We start from the raw sequence: 20,258 nt of genomic DNA, 5'->3' as shown, positions 1-20,258 counted from the left end.
AAGGTTACAATCCTTAGAATCAATCTATTTTAGACAATTGACATATTAATATGTAATTATAATTCGTTGTGATTGATTATTGATGGGACAATTGTTCTATTTTTGCCTACCTGTATGGAGAACTGAAGATAATTCGTTGTATTCAGTTGTTCATGCAGAACATTGGCAACTTATTCCCTTACGGGTAATTTTATAATTTGTAGGTGATTCCCGATCATGTTTATTATTCGTTATTACAATTATATTACCTGTATCTGAGCTAATAGAAGTGTCCCTACAGCGTCCAGACGAGAGCGGAGCGTTCTCAAAGAAAAATTCTCACAATTTGTACAGCAGTTCCCTCGAGAACTGCCTGTGCGCGCTCTTCCTTCCCAGACAGAAAAACGCACAGTTCGTGTGTGTCACCCGGCGTCAGATATCTAGATCACGGGTCTGTAAACTTCTTTTGCAAGGCGCCCTTTTATACTTCCAGGTCGCACGTTAATCATTCACGCTAATGATTCACAGGCTATAGCCGGTCAATGTGATTGCCGTGATTTGATTGTGATTTCAGACACCTGTTACGCCTGGGGCGTTCCCCCAAAGCGTCATCGACGCAGTGCGAGTTCCTTTTCGAAAGGGAACTCCTAGGGAGCAAACCATAATATCAAGGATGAGGTTAGGACATACTGGGTTAAAAAAAAACAATATATTTATTGAGAAAGCATCCTTCAGGTATGTGTGATTGTGGAATGGAAGAAGAGTCAGTGGAGCACGTCATTTGTCACTGCATTAAGTATGATACACAAAGAACAAGGTTAAAGGGGTCATATAATGGTACATGCACTTTTACAAGTTGATTGTACTGAAATGTGTGTTGGCAGTGTCTGTACACAACCATCCATCCAGTGGTTTTGTTTTAATCTCCTTATATGTTTTCCCCTGCCTCAAATCGAGCCGTTCGAGCCTGTGACGTCACAAGCTCGCACGCCCCTCCCACGATTGTTGATTGACAGGAGCTTTTTAACACAGACCCGCCCTCGCTCATGAGGGAGCTGTCAATCATAGTCTGCGCGGTCATTGTTGATATGCTGGAGCACTGTCTATGAGCAGAATGGCGTCTAAGCGATTGTGGTGTTCTGTTCTTGGGTGTTATAACGAACACAGCAGTCATTTTAATGTTCCTAAATCCGAACCGCTGAAGACGCAGTGGCTGTGTTTGTTTTCGAAGGGAATATTCCCCACGAGCAACGTCAATGCTCTCATGTTTGCGCGAATCATTTCACACACCAGACTGCTTTATAAACGAGGATCAGTAAAGCTGGATTTGCTAAGAAGCTGCTCATGAAAAAAAAATCGGTACCAGCTATTCGTGTTCCTGCTGAATCTCCAGAAGAACGGAAGTGAGTGTAACGTTTTATTAAACTTTATATTAATATGATGTTTTATAAACAAAGTTCGGGAGGAGCACGTTCAAATAATCATTCCAATCAACTGGTCATCAAACAATTACCATGTCTACCCTATCAGCACGAGAAGGAGCTTATAAATATTCACTCTGTCAACTCACCTAACATTCCTTGACAGTTTCAGCATCCCTCCCCCACCCCGACTCCTCACTCTTGGCTTATCTTATTTATTTATTTCACAGCCTGGAATACGGGGGGAGTGCTCTGGGTTCGGGCCGAATACCTAACTCGGAGCCCTCTCCTCGGACAGCACGCCAAATACGCATTTATTCTATCTGACTTATTTGTAAGTGTGAACTCGTGAAATATTAATCTTTGCAAATCGCTAGCTGCACGCTTCACAATGAATGCGTCTAAGGTTTACACTCAGGGTAGCTGCTACATTACGGCATGTTTTCTATGCATGACGTTCTCAATATAATTCATAATCCCACGTTTATACTGAACAACGTGTTATGGTTATTGTGTTATTGTGTTATAAACGGTGTATGCACAGAACAGAAAGGGCGGGGTGAGAAAAGCTCATTATCATTTAAAGTCATACACTGAAACGGCGTGCTGAAAACAGAGCTGTTTTTGACCAGGTAAAATAAGTGTTTTCTTACAATACTAATGAGAATTTTTTATTAAAGTATATTACAAACTTTTAATTTAGACCCTAAAGAATCATATTAGCTTGCACAAAAATGGGATTATATGACCCCTTTAAAAGATGAGTTAAAGGGTGTGTTAAATCTTAAGAATATACTTAATGAAGAACAGATAAATAAAGCTGTATTTATATTTCTGAAAGAAACTGGATTAATGAAAATAATTTCATTTATTTATTTATTTTTTCTTATTAAGAAAACACAAATATTTGGCCCACACTCCAGTACAACAGGTGGCGAATATGCACCTAAATTGTTAGATGCCTCCCGCCAATAGAAAAAAGAAGGAAGACAGATTTGTTTGGGCAGAGGGAAGCATGGCTTACCTGCTGCATCACCTCAATTCAAAATGTCCTTATTCAGAATATTTTTGTTTCCTTCTCAATCGAAGTAAGATATTCTTTTTTGTTATCTGTACATTGTATACAGTATGTGTTTTCTATCATGCTATTTTACTAATGTCAGTTCATCTGTGTTTATAGAAGGACATGTTGTGGACTGCTTAATGTGTATTTCTGTTCATGACCTTTGTTGGCATCGCTTGTGGATCCTGTTGGATTTGGCCCACAAGGATTTAGAACAACTTCTTTCTGTGTGAATTTTTAAATTTTCTCTCTTTTTTGGATTTCTTTATGTGCACTGAATTTTTGCTTTATCTCGATTACAAGGGAATCTTTCTTTCAAAGACGGACTACCTCAAACAAAGTTGCTTGCATAAACCCTATTAACTCCCAATATAAATCATTATCTGAGCTATCATTTCATTGATAATTGTTTCAAAGATTTGGTGTTTACTTGTTTGTTTGTTTTTCAATATTAATTGCTGGTTGCTTTTGTGGTATACATTCCTATATAATCTATCCATAATTCTTAATTGTTTTGGGTTCAAACTGTCTTATTTATGTTTATAGTTGGTTGTTTAGTCCTCCCAAAAATCTGATTTATAACAGCCTCTTACCCAGTGTAGTTAGATATTTGTTTTAACGCAATGTAGAGTTCCCATTCGAAAGGGAACGTCTCAGGTTACGACTGTAACCGTGGTTCCCTGAAAAGAGTTAGGAGACACTGCATCTTGTTGCCATGGCATTGGGTCTGCCTACACCTCTTCCTCAGACAAAGAAATTGATTACTTGTGCTACTCTTATACTTCCGGGCACTTTACTAATGATGTCTCGGACTGTCGCCAACCGATCAGGTTGGAATGTCTTCACACATGCTTAAAGGGGGATGAACTGAGAAATCTAATTTTCCTTGAGCTTTTGACATCTAAGAGGTCATCATAATATAAGAATATCCTATAAGTTTCAGAACCGAAAACGTCCTTGTTAGTCCAATAAAAGCTTTTATTGACACCAGGCTCAGCAAACGACTCGTTTTTCAAAGTGGGGAACTATGACGACAAAGAAGATAATACACCACCCCCGCAGAAGATCAACGCCTACTTCAACACGGCCGGTTTAGCCCCGCCCACCGATTCGCGCATTACACGTTAAACTCATTATAATATGCAAAACTGTTATCCACTCACAGCAGTGGGTGTTTACTTCCAAGTCTTCAATGCGAGACGGCCATAAAAACCGAGCGTTTTTGAGCTAGGCTCAAAACTAGGGTAGAAAATAGCCTATTACTTATTCATTTTGATGTTTTTGAATGTAAAAACCAAGCGAACGTCATAAGTTGACCTCAGACAACAATATACATTTTTTTTAAAAAGCCAGTTCATGACCCCTTTAAGACATTGGATACGCTGATGCATCCCCATAGCATCCATCCAAAACGCAGTGTATTGTTCCCCTTCTCAGGGAACCACGTTTACAGTCATAATCTGAGACGTTTTGAGGAAGCATTACCATACGTCAAGATAAGGGTGAATATGACATTCAACTACATCATGGTTCTCCATCATGGTTCTCAAATAAGTTAGTAGTTGTTAGTGCATTTCAGGACGTGTAGTCCTTCACAATCTACTGCAAATTCTCATTCTGGTCTAGCTCCACTAATGCCATGAAATGAAAACGTGTCATTCTTTACATGTTTTCTCATTGATTACTTGGTTTTACTCTAAAATGATCACATTGCAGAAGAGAAATTAGTTGTAAATGCTGTTGTCATTTTTATAAATAATTAAACTAAATTTAATTATGATTTTAAAAATTGTCTTGGTTTGTGTTTGTCAGATTCCTAATCATTGCTCCGAGTGTCTTTCATGTTGGTGTGAAAGAACCCATAAGGATTCAGGTGGGGGAGGCATTGCTTGGTAAACCTGTGTCCTGTCAGTTAGAAACAGAGATGCGTAAGCCTACTCCAATGTCTGCACGGGAGACCAAAACAATCAGCAAAAAAGGAGAGTTTGAGGAATTTAAGCTTGAGGTAAAGAAATAAACATTTAAATGAATAGATAGACCTACATTTTCTTGTAATTTCAGATTTGTCATATAATTTATTTATGTTTCAATAAATATGTAAAATAATTACATATCTAGCTGTTCAGATATAATTTTCAAATGTATTGTTGAATAAAAAGTACAAAAACATAAGCATGCCATTTAAAAAAAGTTGCTGTGTATTAGGCTAATTTCTGTGTGTTTCCTTTTCAAGATATTTGCAAAAAAAGTTTCAAAAATTAAATCTATCAATGGAGAGCCTCCTTATCTCAACCTGGCATGTGAAGTTGATGGTCAGAAATGGCAGACTCGCGTCCTGGTCTCCAAACAGACTGGCTACATCTTTATTCAGACTGACCAACCCATTTACAACCCCACACAGAAAGGTACAATAAACACACTTGTAATTTCCTGAATTAATGCCAACAGTAAGAACATTTTAATGAAGCTGGACAGAAAATGAGTCCAAGTTCAAATGTACAAAAGCGGATTTAGGTAACAGAAATTATGAGAAAATTGGCATGTAAATGTAGGCAAAGCAAGTTTATTTATATAGCACATTTCATACACAATGGTAATTCAAAGTGCTTTACATAGATGAAATTAAAATAATCAAAAGGAATAAGAATAATTAAAACAGTTTAGAATAAAAAATAAAATAAAATACAGTAAAAACAGTCGGACGAACAGTGGCACAGTGCTCATTCAGTAAATGCACAGCTAAACAGATGTGTTTTGAGTCTGGATTTGAATGTGACTACTGTAGGAGCACATCTGATCTCCTCTGGAAGCTGGTTACAGCTGCGGCTTGCATAATAGCTAAAAGCAGACTCTCCATGCTTAGAGTGAACCCTTGGTATTTCTAGCTGATGTGATCCTAATGATCTGAGTGATCTGTTGGGTTTATATTTAGTGAGCATATTTGCAATTTAATGAGGTCCTAGCCCAATGAATGATTTATATACCAGTAATAATACTTTAAAATCAATCCTAAATGTAACTGGGAGCCAGTGTAAAGACCTGAGGACTGGTGTGATATGTTCATATTTTCTGGTCCTGGTCAGAATCCTGGCAGCTGCGTTCTGTATGAGCTGCAACTGTCTTATGGTCTTTTTAGGAAGGCCAGTGAGGAGTCCATTACAATAATCCACCCTGCTGGTGATAAAAGCATGCACAAGTTTCTCTAAGTCTTGATTGGAAACAAAGCATCTAATTCTTGCAATATTTTTTAGATGATAGTATGCTGAATTAGTTATTGCTTTGACATGACTACTGAAACTAAGGTCTGACTCTAGAGACACACCAAGATTCCTTGATTTTTAGTTGTTAGACCCCTAGCGTCAAGGTATCCATTCACCTTGAGAACTTCATCTTTGTTTCCAAACGCAATGACTTCAGTTTTGTCTTTGTTTAACAGAAGAAAGTTTTGGCACATCCAGCTGTTGACTTCATCAATGCATTGGCACAGGGAGTCAATGGGGCTGTAGTCGTTAGACGATAGGGCTAAGTAGAGCTGTGTGTCATCTGCATAGCTGTGGTAAGCAATTTGGTTCCCTTTCAAGGCGGTCACTTCGACATTACGTCATACTGACGTATACTGAGGAGTTCCCATATACGTCAGTATGACGTAATGTCTCGTTCCCGCCTCTCAGGGAACCGAGGTTACGATAGTAACCGGAGACGTTCCCTTTCAAGGCGGTCACTTCGACATTACGTCATACTGACGTATATGGGAACTCCTCCCCTTCTCCATTTTCACTGAAATCTTATAGATTAACGCCAGCTGGAGACAGCTGGCCAATTGACGCAAAACATGCAAATGCTGACCGGTCCGCGGGCAGTATAAAAAGCATGGGCGCGACAATTACGTCAGAATCTCTTTCTTCACGCTAGAAGTCTTATCTGAAGTCATCGTGGAAGTTGCAATGGAGGTTACTCACCACGTTTCCTCCCCGCATCCGATGGCTGCTACATGCCAGATATGTGCGGTATCGACTCGCTCTACCCAAACAAGGATCTACCGAGGCCGCACTCACGGACGACAGGCATACGTGCTGGTCTACCGGTACGCGCCCTCATAAACCCGGGCATCAGCAGGGATGAGGCCCACTGCCGCCAGCGGCTGCTGGTGGGCCCTCTCACGCCCAAAGAAGAGTTAACAGTCGTTCCCCCCTGTGGCCCAGTGGCGGAACCCGAAGCCTTCGCGCGAGAGACCCGTGTTCGATCCCGGCTCTCGCAGCAGATGCATTTTAACCTGCCCGTCGCCTCTCCGGTCCTTTTCGCGGGCTCGCTAGAAGGACTCGACGCGATAGGCTTCGTCGGAAAGGATACTTTTATTATTTTACTTAGCTCGGTATCTATCAGCCAAGCTACTTCAAAAAGATTCCGTCTTCACGACGTCCTATGGTAAGTCATGCGAAGACGCATCCAGAGAGACGAGGCAAGGCGATGGCTCTGTGTCTAAAGGCGCGAAAGTGGTCATTCCCCCCTGTGGTTCAGTGGCGAAACCCAAAGCCGTCGCACGGGAGACCCGTGTTCGATCCCAGCTCTCACAGCATGAAATTTAGTCTCGCCGCGGCCAGACATTAAACCGAAACTTTTGATCTCTATACGGTCCAGCCTTCCTCGATGTCTCTCTTCGTCGGCACCTCGTCCCGCCTAATTCGGCTACAGCCGCCAAAACGGTTCGAACCCGAAACGAACCGGATCTTCACCGTTGGCAGAGGGCGGGACCGGGAATGTGGCGACACAGGCCACGGAGAGCGCCGCGTCAGGACGCCCCGCTCTGGTAATGGAGGTGCACAGCTTACAGCTTATGTCGTCAGGCTGCCCTGTATCCTTCAGTGCAACTGGCCATTCTGATTTAACCACGTATCCACAGTTGTTGTCGCTACGCCACTGACGCTGTGTTTATGTTCAGACTACACACTGGTATGTGATATGATTTGTGCCGTCATATATTGCCCTGTTTCTCTCAGTGCGAATGGCTATTCTGATTACCACGTATCCACAGTTGTTGTCGCTTTGCCACTGACGCTGTGTTTATGTACACACTGCACATTGATATGTGCTATGATTTAACTGTTATGCCCTTATATATTGCCCTGTATCCCTCAGTGCATCTGGCCATTCTGATTTAACCACATAATCGCAGTTGTTGTCGCTACGCCACTGACGCTGTGTTTATGTACACACTGCACACTGATTTGTGCTATGATTTAACTGTTATGCCCTTATATATTGCCCTGTATCCCTAAGTGCAACTGGCCATTCTGATTTAACCACGTTTTCACAGTGTTGTCGCTAAGCCACTGACGCTGTGTTTATGTTCACACTGCACACTATATGTGCTAAGATTTGCGCCGTTATATGCTGCCCTGTTTCTTCAGTGCAAATGGCTATTCTGATTACCACGTATTCACAGTTGTTGTGCGATAAAATGACGCTGCGTTTACGTGCACTCTACACACTGATATGTGTTCATGATTCATGCCGCTATAAATTGCCCTGTATCCTTCAGTGCAAATGGCTATTCTGATTCACAGTTGTGCGATGCCACTGACGCTGTGTTTATGTACACTGATATGTGTGTGTTATGCTTATGCCACGATATTGCCCTGTACCCTTCAGTGCAACTGGCTATTCTGATTACTACGTATTCACAGTTGTTGCGTTGCAACGGACGCTGTGTTACGTACACACTACGCACTGTTATGTGTATGATTTATGCCATTACATATTGCCCTGTTCCTTATCCTTCAGTGCAAATGGCTATTCCGATTACTACGTATTCACAGTCTTGCGATGCAACTGACGCTGTGTTACGTACACACTGTACACTGCGTTATGAATTTTACCGTTGTTGCCCTGTATCCTTCAGTGCAAATGGCTATTCTGATTACTACGTATTCACAGTTGTTGTGCAAGCGACTGACGCTGTGTTACGTACTCACTACACAGCGTTACGTGTTGGGATTTATGCCATTATATATTGCCCTGTAATTTTCAGTGCAAATGGCTATTCTGATTACTATGCAGTACGTATTCACAGTTGTCGTGCGATGCAACTGACGCTGTGTTATGTACACACTACACACTATGTGTTATGAGTTTTGCCTTTGTATTTTGCCCTGTGTCCTTCAGTGCAAATAACTATTCTGATTACTACGTATTCACAGTGTGGTGCGATGCAACTGACACTGTGTTACGTACATACAACCCACTGTTATGTGTAATGATTTATGCCATTGTATATTGCCCTGTGTCCTTCAGTGCAAATGGCTATTCTGATTACTACGCAGTGCATATTCACAGTTGTCGTGTGATGCAACTGACGCCGTGTCTATGTACACTCTACACACTGTATGTGTTATGATTTATGCCGTCGTACATTGCCCTGTATCCTTCAGTGCAAATGGCTATTCTGATTACGTACACAGTTGTTGTGCGGGGCAACTGACGCTGTGTACACGCTACGCACTGATGTGCTATGTTTACGCCGCTAAATATTGCCCTGTATCATCAGTGCAACCGGCTATTCTGACTTACTATGTATTCACAGTCGATGTCGCGATGCCTCTGACGCTGTGTTTTTGTACACACTAATGTGACTATGCTAACGCGTTGCCCTGTATCCTTCAGTGCACCTAGCTATCCTATCTAACTGTGCATAGTCACAGTTTGTCGCTACGGCGACTTGCGCTGCATCTGTGTCCACACTGAAGCGTTATGCAGTTATGTTGCTAACGTAACTGACCATTATGTGAACTGTGCATATTCATGCAGTCTCGGTCGCTTCGTCGACTTGCACCGCATTATACACTCAGATGCTTGATATGTGCACACTGATGGGTAATGCTGTTATGTTGCCCTCTATCCTCAGTGCAACATCCAGCTATCCTATCTAACTGCATATTCAGTTCTGTCGCTATGGCGACTACACGGCACGTACAAGGACGTGTTTTTGCTATTTTGTTGCCCTGTTTCCTTCAGTGCAAAACTAGCTATCCTAATCTAACCGTGCATATTCACAGTTCTGGATGCATGTACGTAATCGGATGTGTTATGCTGTAATGCTGCCCTGTTTCCTTCAGTGCTGCTAGCCATCCTAATCTAACTATGCATCTTAGTTTCTGTCTCTACACAGTCTCTGTTGCTACAGCGACTTACGCTGCGTTATGTACATGCAAGGATGCGCTATTCCTTACTCACTTGTGTTATGCTGCCATGTTGCCCTGTATTTCAGTGCAACTAGCTATCCCAGTCAGACTGTGCATATTCACAGTCTCCGTCGATACGGCGACATGCGCTGCATTTATTTACAAATGGGTGTGTTCATGCAGCGGTGTTGCCTTTCAGCCTAATACGGAGCTAACTGCGTGTATTAAGTTGGCGCTACAGCGACCTATGCTGTACGTGCATGTGCTACGCTGTTATATTGCCCCGTTCCTATCAGGGCAACTAGTTATTCTGTGCAAACTCATATTTTCACAGTTGTAGCTACAGTTATGACTGTGTTTGTTTGCTTACTGAGGTGCTATGCTATTATGGGGCTATTTTCTAATTGCGTATATTCACAGTTGTCGTCGCTACGGCCACTGACACTGTGTTTATGTACATTCAGTTATGTGTTGATTGCACTTCTGTACGTTGGCTATAGAACATCGGCTATGTTCTACAAGGTGGCACCCCAGCCCCAAGCTGTGGAACCTTCTTGTGTGTCCGCTGCTGGGTCCTTAGTTGAGCAAGACACTTCACACTGACAAGTGCTGAGACGAGCTCTCCTTGAGATGGCCTTACCACCGGCTCTCGCCCCAGCGAAGCACTTGGAGACTTACGCTCATTCTAGTGAATGTTGTCGCATTGTCTCGGACCTGATGACTGCAGCGTCACTCTCAGTCCGATGCCAAGCTACGTTCCGAAGTCGCTTACGCCGTTCGGAGCACAGGTTGATCCCTGCCCGCCTTATCTGCTGAGTTTCAGCCTCGCATGATGCCGATGCTCAGAGTGATGTTGGCCCTGTAAGGGATTTGTGGATGTACGTGGATCACTAGGCAGCAGTCTACCAGCTGTTTGTGTGCTTGGTGGATGGTACTAGGGACGTGCTGTTTTATACAGAGACTTGGTATGCTGGCTGTCTTCTCAGAACACATTCGCCAGGGTTCCAAGTTTGATGCACCACCTTAGCGTCGTGGGTTCGGTGAGTTTTTATCAATGTACTCATGAAACTTACCACCAGCTGTGCAGTAGTCTGTGTTGCAGAGTTACCATTGCTGCTAACTCTGGGTTATGACTATAAGGTTACATAGCTGTTTCCACATTACGCAGTAGTTCCAACGTACTGTTAACTCTGTGTGTGGCTTAAGGTTATGCAGCTGTCACCGCTATGCCGTCGACACTGTGTTAGCTCTTGTGCTCGAGTGCTTATGGTGTTGTGCTGCCCTGTCCAGTGCAGCCTTCGCCTCATTGCAGTGGATGCGCAACTTGGTAAGCCGGAGCAGACGTTGGTCTAATTTCGCCTATCAGTTTTGAGTGCTCCTAGCGGCGCTGCTGGCTTAGAACTGTTGTTCCTGTGGGAGTGTAGCTTGACCCCGTTCAGGGCTTATCTTCACTGCGCTCACGGCGGAATTCTATACAGTTCCCATATACGTCAGTATGACGTAATGTCGAAGTGACCGCCTTGAAAGGGAACGTCTCCGGTTACTATCGTAACCTCGGTTCCCTGAGAGGCGGGAACGAGACATTACGTCAACCGCCGTGCTCGCCGTTTGATCAGCTGTGCTAGCGTTCAGTCTTGATTCTGACGTAATTGTCGCGCCCATGCTTTTTATACTGCCCGCGGACCGGTCAGCATTTGCATGTTTTGCGTCAATTGGCCAGCTGTCTCCAGCTGGCGTTAATCTATAAGATTTCAGTGAAAATGGAGAAGGGGAGGAGTTCCCATATACGTCAGTATGACGTAATGTCGAAGTGACCGCCTTGAAAGGGAACGTCTCCGGTTACTATCGTAACCTCGGTTCCCTGAGAGGCGGGAACGAGACATTACGTCATACTGACGTATATGGGAACTCCTCAGTATACGTCAGTATGACGTAATGTCTCGTTCCCGCCTCTCAGGGAACCGAGGTTACGATAGTAACCGGAGACGTTCTTTCTCATTATTTGGCTCATTGGGAGCATATACAGGTTGAATAGGAGTGGCGCAAGAATTGAGCCTTGAGGGACTCCGCATGACATGGATGTCCACTCAGACTTATGGTCTCCTATACTCACATAACAACCTCTCCCTTCTAAGTATGACCTGAACCATTTTAGGACTATCCCAGAAAGCCCCACCCAGTTTTCCAGCCTGTCAAGAAGTATGTTGTGATCGGCAGTGTTAAATGCAGCACTGAGGTCGAGTAGTACCAGTACTGATAATTTTCCTGTATTAGTATTTAAGCGAACATCGTTTATTATCTTTATGAGCGCTGTCTCTGTGCTGTGATGTGATCGGAAACCAGATTGAAAATTGTCAAAGTATCCATTCAAGCTTAAGAATTTATTCAGCTGATTGAAGACAACTTATGCCTATGAAAGGAAGATTTGAGATCGGTCTATAGTTGCTTAATATGGTCTTATCCAGATTGCTCTTTTTCAGGAGGGGCTTGACAACTGCAGTTTTCAGGGAGTTTGGAAACCTCCCAGAGAGAAGTGAGGCATTTACCACTTCTAAGAGATCTGCTTCTAAGCTGTTTAACACACTTTTGAAAAAATATGCGGGAAGTGGGTCAAGGGTTGGATGTTTGAAGGTGCTGTATGGTTTCTTCCAAAATTTTGCCTTCAATTTCTACGAAAACAGACATAGTAAATACTTTCTCTGGTTGTGGTCTGATCTGTCTGACCCCAGAGCAACTCAAGGATGTGCTGATCACCTTTCTGATATTATTGATTTTCTCAGAGAAGAAAGAAGCAAACTCAGCATTTCACTGGGAATCTGGCTTGGGAGGTTTGTCAGTCTCTCTACAGTAGCAAAAAGAGTGCGTGTGTTATGTAAGTTTCTGTTTATAATATTCGAGAAGAAAGTCTGTCTAGCTTTGCCTAGTTCCATATTAAAAGCATGGATGCTGTCTTTGTAGATGTTTTAATGGACTACAAGTTTTGTCTTCCGCCACATGTGCTCTGCTTTTCTGCATTGTCTTTTCAGATTTTGCACTGCTGTTGAGTTTCTCCAAGGTGTTTTTTGTCTACCACTTTTCTTCCTGACTTTCACAGGAGCAATATCATCAATTACACTTTTAACTTTTGAGTTAAAATAATCAAGGAGAAAGTCAGCAGATATGCTTGGTGTTAAAGATAAAGCCTTCATAAATAGCACACTAGTGTTCTCCTTTAAGCATCTCTTCTTGACAGACACAGATCTAGCTTCAATGGCAGGAGAGATCAATATATCAAAGAAAATACAGAAATGATCAGACAGTGCTACATCCTTAATAACAATCGATGAGATGTTTAGACCCTAACTGATTAGTAAATCTAGAGTGTGTCAACGATTGTGTCTGGGTCCATGTACATGTTGAGTCAGATCAAAAGTGTTTAAAACAGTTTTAATTTCTTTTGCCATATTGGTTTCTGCATTATCTATGTGAATGTTAAAATCTCCAGCAATGGCAAAACAGTCAAACTCTGAGGAAATTGTTGATAGCAGTGCTGTAAAGTCCTCAGCAATGGCTGGAGAGTATTTTGGAGGCCTGTAAATAATAAGTAAAATACATGGAGCACCTTTTAACACAATACCCAGATATTCGAAAGACGGGTAATTCCCAAATGATATTTGCTTACATTGATAGACATCTTTAAAAAGAGCAGCTACACCCCCAACTCTCCTACCCGCTCTGCAGACACTCATAAAAGTAAAGTTAGGAGGGGCTGTTTCATTGAGGACTGTTTCACTGCAGCTGTCTTCTAGCCAAGTTTCATTTAGAAACATAAAATCCAGGTTGTATGTGGTTAAGTCGTTGACGAGAAGTGATTTATTTTTAAGTGAGTGAATGTTTAAAAGTGATAACTTAACAGTCTTACTTTTTGTCCCCACAGCACTCTTAGTTTGGCATGTAATAGGAACCAGATTAGACGGGTTTGCTGTACGACTTTTGAAGGCCTTAGACTATCTATCATGTAATTGAACAGCAATAGAGAAAGATACAGGCACACTGGGTTCCCGCTTGTTCTGTAAACATTTGAGAAAGTTACTGTTATCATAGCGGGGACCCGACACATATCACTGAGAGCTGGTATTAGTTATTTTTGGTTCACCTCGAGCAGATAGATAAGGGTGTGAGCCCTGGCGCTGTGGCAGAGGCCGAAGAGCTCTCACAGGAGGAGGGGGAGGGCGAGCTGGGCCCGCAGGCTTTGGTGGTTGTGGGGCCTGCCGTTTTTTGGTTGGCATCTGAGGGCTTGGAGCAAAAGAGTGGGATAGTTTGGTTCCAGCATACACCAGTTTTTCCATTTTCTCTGAGAAGCACAGAAGTGGAGATGCTGGAGAGAGGGATAACGTGTCTGGGGAGAGGGGCTGTTGCTCTGGTGTTATCGGAGGCTGTAATATGCTGTCCTGATTTCCCTGGCTCTTTCCAGAAAGTCGTCCTTGGTTGCTGAATCTTGGAGCAGTTCTAATATGTCCCGGTCTGTCTGTGGTGAGCTCTGTGGGCAGGGCTCAGCTGAGATTGTGTCCGTGAGCAGAAGTTGTTGTGGCTGCATGGTGTTATCATTGTCCTTGTGTGATATGTCAACCGCATGTCCATTCAGGTGCTGAAGTGAAGTCCTTTGGTCATTCATACTGTGTCCAGGTGTGTGTGTGTGTGTGCCATTCAGGTTGAGTGGATTGGCACACACTGCAGAAGGATGATTGAGAGAGAAGTAGATATTGTCCTTTAGCACTCTTGAACCAAATTTGTTTGGGTGGAGCCCATCCTAGGGCTGGGCGATATGTAACAAATATTTTATCGATAATCGCCTTAAAAAATATCGCGATATCCGATTATATCGTCTACCCAAGCCCCGCCCCCTATGCGCCCTGCTGGAGACAACACATACTGAATACACGTTAACACAAGTCATGTTGAGTTTGGCTGCACTTTATCTAATGATAGCCTGCGATTTAGTTGGTTTAATTTAATGATTGAAACGTTAAAGGTTTTACTTTGGTTCGTTTGAGCTTAAACGAGCATAAAGCATTAGCTTTGCTTGTTATGTTAGTGTTGCTAATAATTTCCTCACCGTTCTTATTGCATCTGTGTTTGAAACGAATTTCTTTTCGCGAGGAGAAATATTAAATGGGCCTACAACTGAACAGAACAGAACACAATTTGGTGATTGTAAGAATGGTGAATGCATGTTGATGTTATAGGTGTCTTGTCTTGTCTATTTGTTTTTCATAAGGTCCGATTTTCTCCTTTTTTTTGGCGTATCGCCTGATTTAATAATAAGTTTAATTTCCTAATAATGTGTAGCGCTGTTTTTAAACTTGTATTTCCAAACTATAATATATTTGTTATTTGTCTAAAATTCGGAATTAAAAACGAATTGTCGTTCTGAATGAGCAAAAACGTTTTGTTTTTTCCTCCTTTTTGGTTTTAGTTCCAAGTTCACTGGGGCGGCAGTGGCTCAGTGGTTCATGTGGGTTGTCTACAAACCGGAAGGTTGGTGGTTCAATCCTCGGTTCCACCTGACCAAGTGTCGAGTTGTCCATGAGCAAGACACCTAACCCCAGCTGCTCCCGACGAGCTGGATGGCGCCTTGCATGGCTGCCGTCGCCCGTCGGTGTATGAATGAGTGAGTGAATGGGTGAATGTGAGGCAAATTGTAAAGCGCTTTGGTGGCCATTGGGTCTGTGAAAGCGCTATATAAATGCAGTCCATTTATGTACCATAACTGTAAGGGGTGTACAGTCAAAGACCCAGAACCAGATATGAAGAATGAAGACCCGGAGTCAGAATTATAAAAAATTAAAGAAAAGTTTTACTGAAGATAGTTTGCATTTTCATCAGCAGAAGTCAGCTTCAAGACTCACACAGGAGTTCGTAGGCCGCCCCCCCCCCCCGTTTCATGGTGGGGACTAAGATCAGACAAAGAAGTTACTGGTCCTAAATTAACCTAATCAAAATGTCATCTCTATCTGTATTATTATTTTAAATACTTCTTTAAAGTCATTCAGAAGTCATTAAAAATTATATTTGGGGATTTTCTTTGTTTGTTTTGTTGATTTATTCATTTATTTAATCTAAAGCAAAGTAGGCCAATAACGCTCCCAATATAGCCTAACGGAGCTGCCAACATCGCTCCGAACGCGTGCATGAGATAGCCTATTCAAACTCAATTTCTTCATCCGTTTGCAATATAACGAAATTTTTATTTTTATTTTAATTACAATGGTCCCGTTTGTGCTTTTTGATTAGGCCTATTTATTATGTGCAACATTTAAATTAATATTCAGAAACGGGTAAAGTTAGCCTACTTCTACCATTTGTTTTTCTGATGAACTTTTATCAGCCTGCAAACCAAAATAAAATAGGCCTATAGGCTACTTGATTATATGAAGAAAAATGTTTAACAAAATTACGAAAGTATAAGGACAAATGATGTTTGACAGGGAACGCATCTCAAGGTCGCACAGACTCATGTTGCAGTTGGAGCAGTCAGCGCCGAACAACAGGCAAATAAAATATTAAGCTAATTAAAGTTACAAAAGTTCAGTGACTGATTTTCTTTTTCTTTTGTTCTTTGATTCTTTGATTTTGTTCTTTTGTGGGAGCGAGTATAGGCTGTCAGTGGACTGATTCAATGGACATAGGCCTACTGTTTTACTTTCTCAACCGTTAAGACAAAACCGGCTGTGTTTACAGGGATATTTGAACTTGAAAAGAGGTGTGCACCTACTGAAGTCTTTCCACGGTTGAAACAATAATTCTTCTGATGTTTATTCATGTTTATGTGATGCTATAAATTAACTAGAAGTATAATTGTGAGATATAATTCTGTGTATTTGTCCGTGCACTATGTGAGAGGCGGCTCTTTGCGCTGTTTGCGTGAGTGCGCAGCTCAGAAAACAGCGCGCCTGCAGACGTGTTCTCTTTTGTCTTGCGCTTTAAGAATGCTATCAAGAATCGATTTTCTAATCTTAATCCTACTAACTAGCCTATAAAAAAATATTTCATTCATGTTATTGCATGATGATGTGAATAAATATGTTTAACTATAGGGCTATGTGAAATATAAGCCTAACTGTGCGTTCACACCGGACGCGAATAGCGCGTCAAATTCGCGTCTACCGCGTCTAGTTTGACGCTTGACCACTTTGTGTTAATTCGCGTGTCAATGGCGAAATTGACGCGCGTAAAAACAAAAGTTTGAAGCGAAATTTACGCGCGTCAGAGGCGAAATACGGAGGCGAAAGTTTCGAAACCCGTTGGCGGCCATCTTTTTAGATGTTTATCGAGCATTAGCATTAGCATTATTCGAGAGAGTCACCACTCGTATATGCTCTGGAGAGCAGAAACAGCTGCTTAGGGGACATCGTCGCTGTACTCGGGTCCACCAGAACCTCCGGAGGGTTTCAGGAGTTTCACAATTTGCTCCAGGAGCTAGGTTTGGTGGACCTAATGGTGAGGACACTGACGAGGACAGCGTAGGCCGTATAAGCCCTCGGCCTCGAGTGGTCTATGCCTGTCGAGCCCGCGCTCTACACCCCGGCGCGAGGTTCACCCTCGCCCGCATCCACCTAATCTGTCATTTATTTTTGTTTTGATAATAAATGAAGCCAGCCTCCAAAAGTGATTAATCTGTCCTGTGATTTTTTTCTCTCTCTCACACAACACTGTCCAGACACGAACTTATATGTTGGTTGTCTTTACATTATAATAATATTTCATATAATCTAGATATGGAATAAATAGCATTCAATACAAAATGGATATGTCTCATATAGTGAAATCAAGTTTTATGTGATAAGATATTTGCTTTGTTGCTTTGTTGTGCATTAGAACCACAGTCATATATTACAAAATAATTTATTGAAGCATCCAGATACTTCACCACGTGACAGCAGCAAGCAGCTAGGCTCCTGATTGGTTAACGCGGCGCGAATTGACGCAGAAGTTCAGATTTTTCAACTCGGGCGGCAGACGCGAATTCGCGTCAAACGCTTGAATGCACAAATAGCACTAACTAAATCATTCGCGCGTAACGCGCTTAACGCGCCAGACGCTCAATTCGCGGCAATTCGCGAATGAGGCGTATTCGCGTCTACCGCGCCGCGCTCTACGCCTCATTCGCGCCGCAGGAATTTTTTACGCGCGTAACGCGTCTTTGCATTGACTTAACATTGAAATCACTCGCGCCTGACGCGCTATTCGCGTCCGGTGTGAACGCACCATAAGTCATTTTTTGATATTGACGATTATCGTCTGGAAACAGACTGTTAAATCGACATCGCGATACTTGCGAGACATCGTCGATATACGTTAATATCGTCATATCGCCCAGCCCTAATTGAAACAGTTGTCTCTGACTCCAGAAAAGATTGAAGTTGTCAATGAAGTTCACTCCTTTTATATTGCAGGTTTTTTGCAGCCATGTGTTAAGCCCAAGCAACCGTGAAAACCTGTTTGTTCCTCTTGCTGGGAGTGGTCCACTGATGAATGTCTGAACTTTCAGTCTTTTAAGTGATTCAGAAAGTTAATTGAAATCCTTCTTAAGGAGTTCTGAATGCTCTTTATGAATATCATTCTTCCCCACATGAATGATGAGTCGATTTGCAGTCTTATGTTTCATCAGAATGTTCTGAAGTTCTTTATTTACATCAGAAGTTGTTGCTTGTGGAAGGCAGCACGTAGTTGTATCCCTACTAATAATGTTTCTGATTATGGAGTCACCCACTATCAGAGTCCTGTGCTCGACTGCGCTCTGAGCTGAGTGCCGCTGTCTGCTCGACCTTGAGCGCCAGTTAGCAGTGTTAACGACTGGCTGATTCAGTCTGTGTTCGATCACATTTAGGGCCGTCGCTAGTGGGGTGAAAGGTGGTGACAATTATAGGGGCCCCCGCTGCCCAGGGGGCCCCACAAAATCCAGCAGTTATACTATTTAGGCCCCTGTAGTATGAATAATTCTAATATTTATATTAGTTGTATGCCTGAGATTTAAATGAAAACCACAAAAACGTGCAATTTGGGTAAATATTTTTCCAAATATCTGCTTCTCTTACCTCCATAAAAATGGTTTAGTCCGACCTAAAGTATTTATTAATTATTCAGTCAGAGTCAGTGACAAACATCAGATGGACCCAATAAAATTGTAAGTCCCACCCCAGCTCGTGAACAGAACCAATCAGAGTTGAGGCGGCAGCCTGAAGTTAACGATGAACTTGGTGGAAGAGCAGGAGACTTGCGTTTACACTTGGCATTAACATGCGATCACCGTGATCCGATCAAGCAGATCGGATCATTAGGCAATCAGGACATGGTGTGTTTATATTTGTTCACATTAAGCAGCCTTTGTATCTGGATAACCGATCGAATTTCTGTTTCCGCATAATATTTAATAGTTCTGTGGCACGACACCAGATTAATAGTAAAGATGATACAAATTAAACAACATCCCAATTGCTTTCACTCACTCACTTTACTTTCATATGCAATCTCCATTAATTAGATAAAATTATATTTTTTGAAAGAAGTTGATCAAAAGTTGATCTTACAAAAATAACTGGGTTGATCATGTTAAACAAGTCACATCATCGATCATTTGGGTTTAAGGTTGCGTGCAATGACTATATTGACAGAAATGGGAGATTGATAAACATGCTAAAACAATAAAAACATTCAACATTTAAAACATTAAAAAATTCCGATTCCGATTATTCTTCTGTCAAAGCAGCTCTTCATTAAGATCTCATGACTGACTGAGTGTACAGGCGATCGCCTCGTTCAGATAATGTTGCACAATTAAAATGAAAAATGACACACATAAATAAACTGTTTTAAAGATTGACGTTTATTGTTCAAATAAGTTTTATTTCGTGTCTAAACTGCATCTGGCCATTACTTTCTGACAGTCACGCGGGGAGACTGGGCAGGGATTTAAATTACGTTCACCTGTGAATGCAGACACGATGGCTGGATTGCGTTTACATTACACTGAGATCCGATCACAATGCGTCCTTGACTACCTCCGAACCGGGACACGCTGATCGGATAACATTCGGATCAGATGTGCGTTTACACTTGTCTTTTCAATGTGTATGTGGACAACATCCAGATACAGGTCGCATGTTAATGCCAAGTGTAAACGCAGCCTAACTGACTGAAAAATGTCGGGGAAAAGAAAACATAAATCAGGGAACCAGAAATGCCAGGAAAAGACGGAGAGGGAGGCAAGGAGAGTGGTTGTATCCCAGTCGATCAAGACGTTCTTAAAGACCGGTTATATATTGTTATTTCGCTGGGAATTAGAAAACTTCCGTCTACAGTCTGCCGTGTACAGTAATTTTTTATTATCGGTGCGCGCCGCAATCGACCGAATGATTACGTGGTCTAAATTCCTGTCTTTTAACACTATTGTAACTAGAGTTTTAAAAAAATTACACGAGTCACGACGCATTGCATTATGCATCTGACCTGCCGGCTGATGATATTTAAAACATCGAGAAAACACGAATACAACACTGCACTTGGATGAATAAATGTATTCGCTTTATTTAATAATATTACCAGTTCCATATTATCTTTATAAAAAAATAAGACAAT

At 42.1% G+C, this 20,258-nt stretch overlaps 1 protein-coding gene across 1 annotated transcript in view; it reads left to right on the top strand.

The window, feature by feature from the left end:
• LOC130070165 (complement C4-B-like) overlaps positions 1-20,258 on the top strand; it is a 184,978-nt gene that overhangs the window by 67,088 nt on the left and 97,632 nt on the right. Inside the window, exons 2-3 of the mRNA XM_056234460.1 lie at positions 4,276-4,468; positions 4,697-4,868. Coding sequence (XP_056090435.1) covers positions 4,276-4,468; positions 4,697-4,868 — 365 coding nt within the window. The remainder of the gene's footprint in view (positions 1-4,275; positions 4,469-4,696; positions 4,869-20,258) is intronic.

The sequence above is a fragment of the Rhinichthys klamathensis genome, unplaced genomic scaffold, assembly GCF_029890125.1.
Source record: "Rhinichthys klamathensis goyatoka isolate OS25496 unplaced genomic scaffold, OSU_Roscu_1.1 h1tg000395l_1, whole genome shotgun sequence".
NCBI classification, from domain to species: Eukaryota; Metazoa; Chordata; class Actinopteri; order Cypriniformes; family Leuciscidae; genus Rhinichthys; species Rhinichthys klamathensis.
Note: the sequence above shows the minus strand (reverse complement) of the source record. Positions and strands in the feature narration are given on the sequence as shown.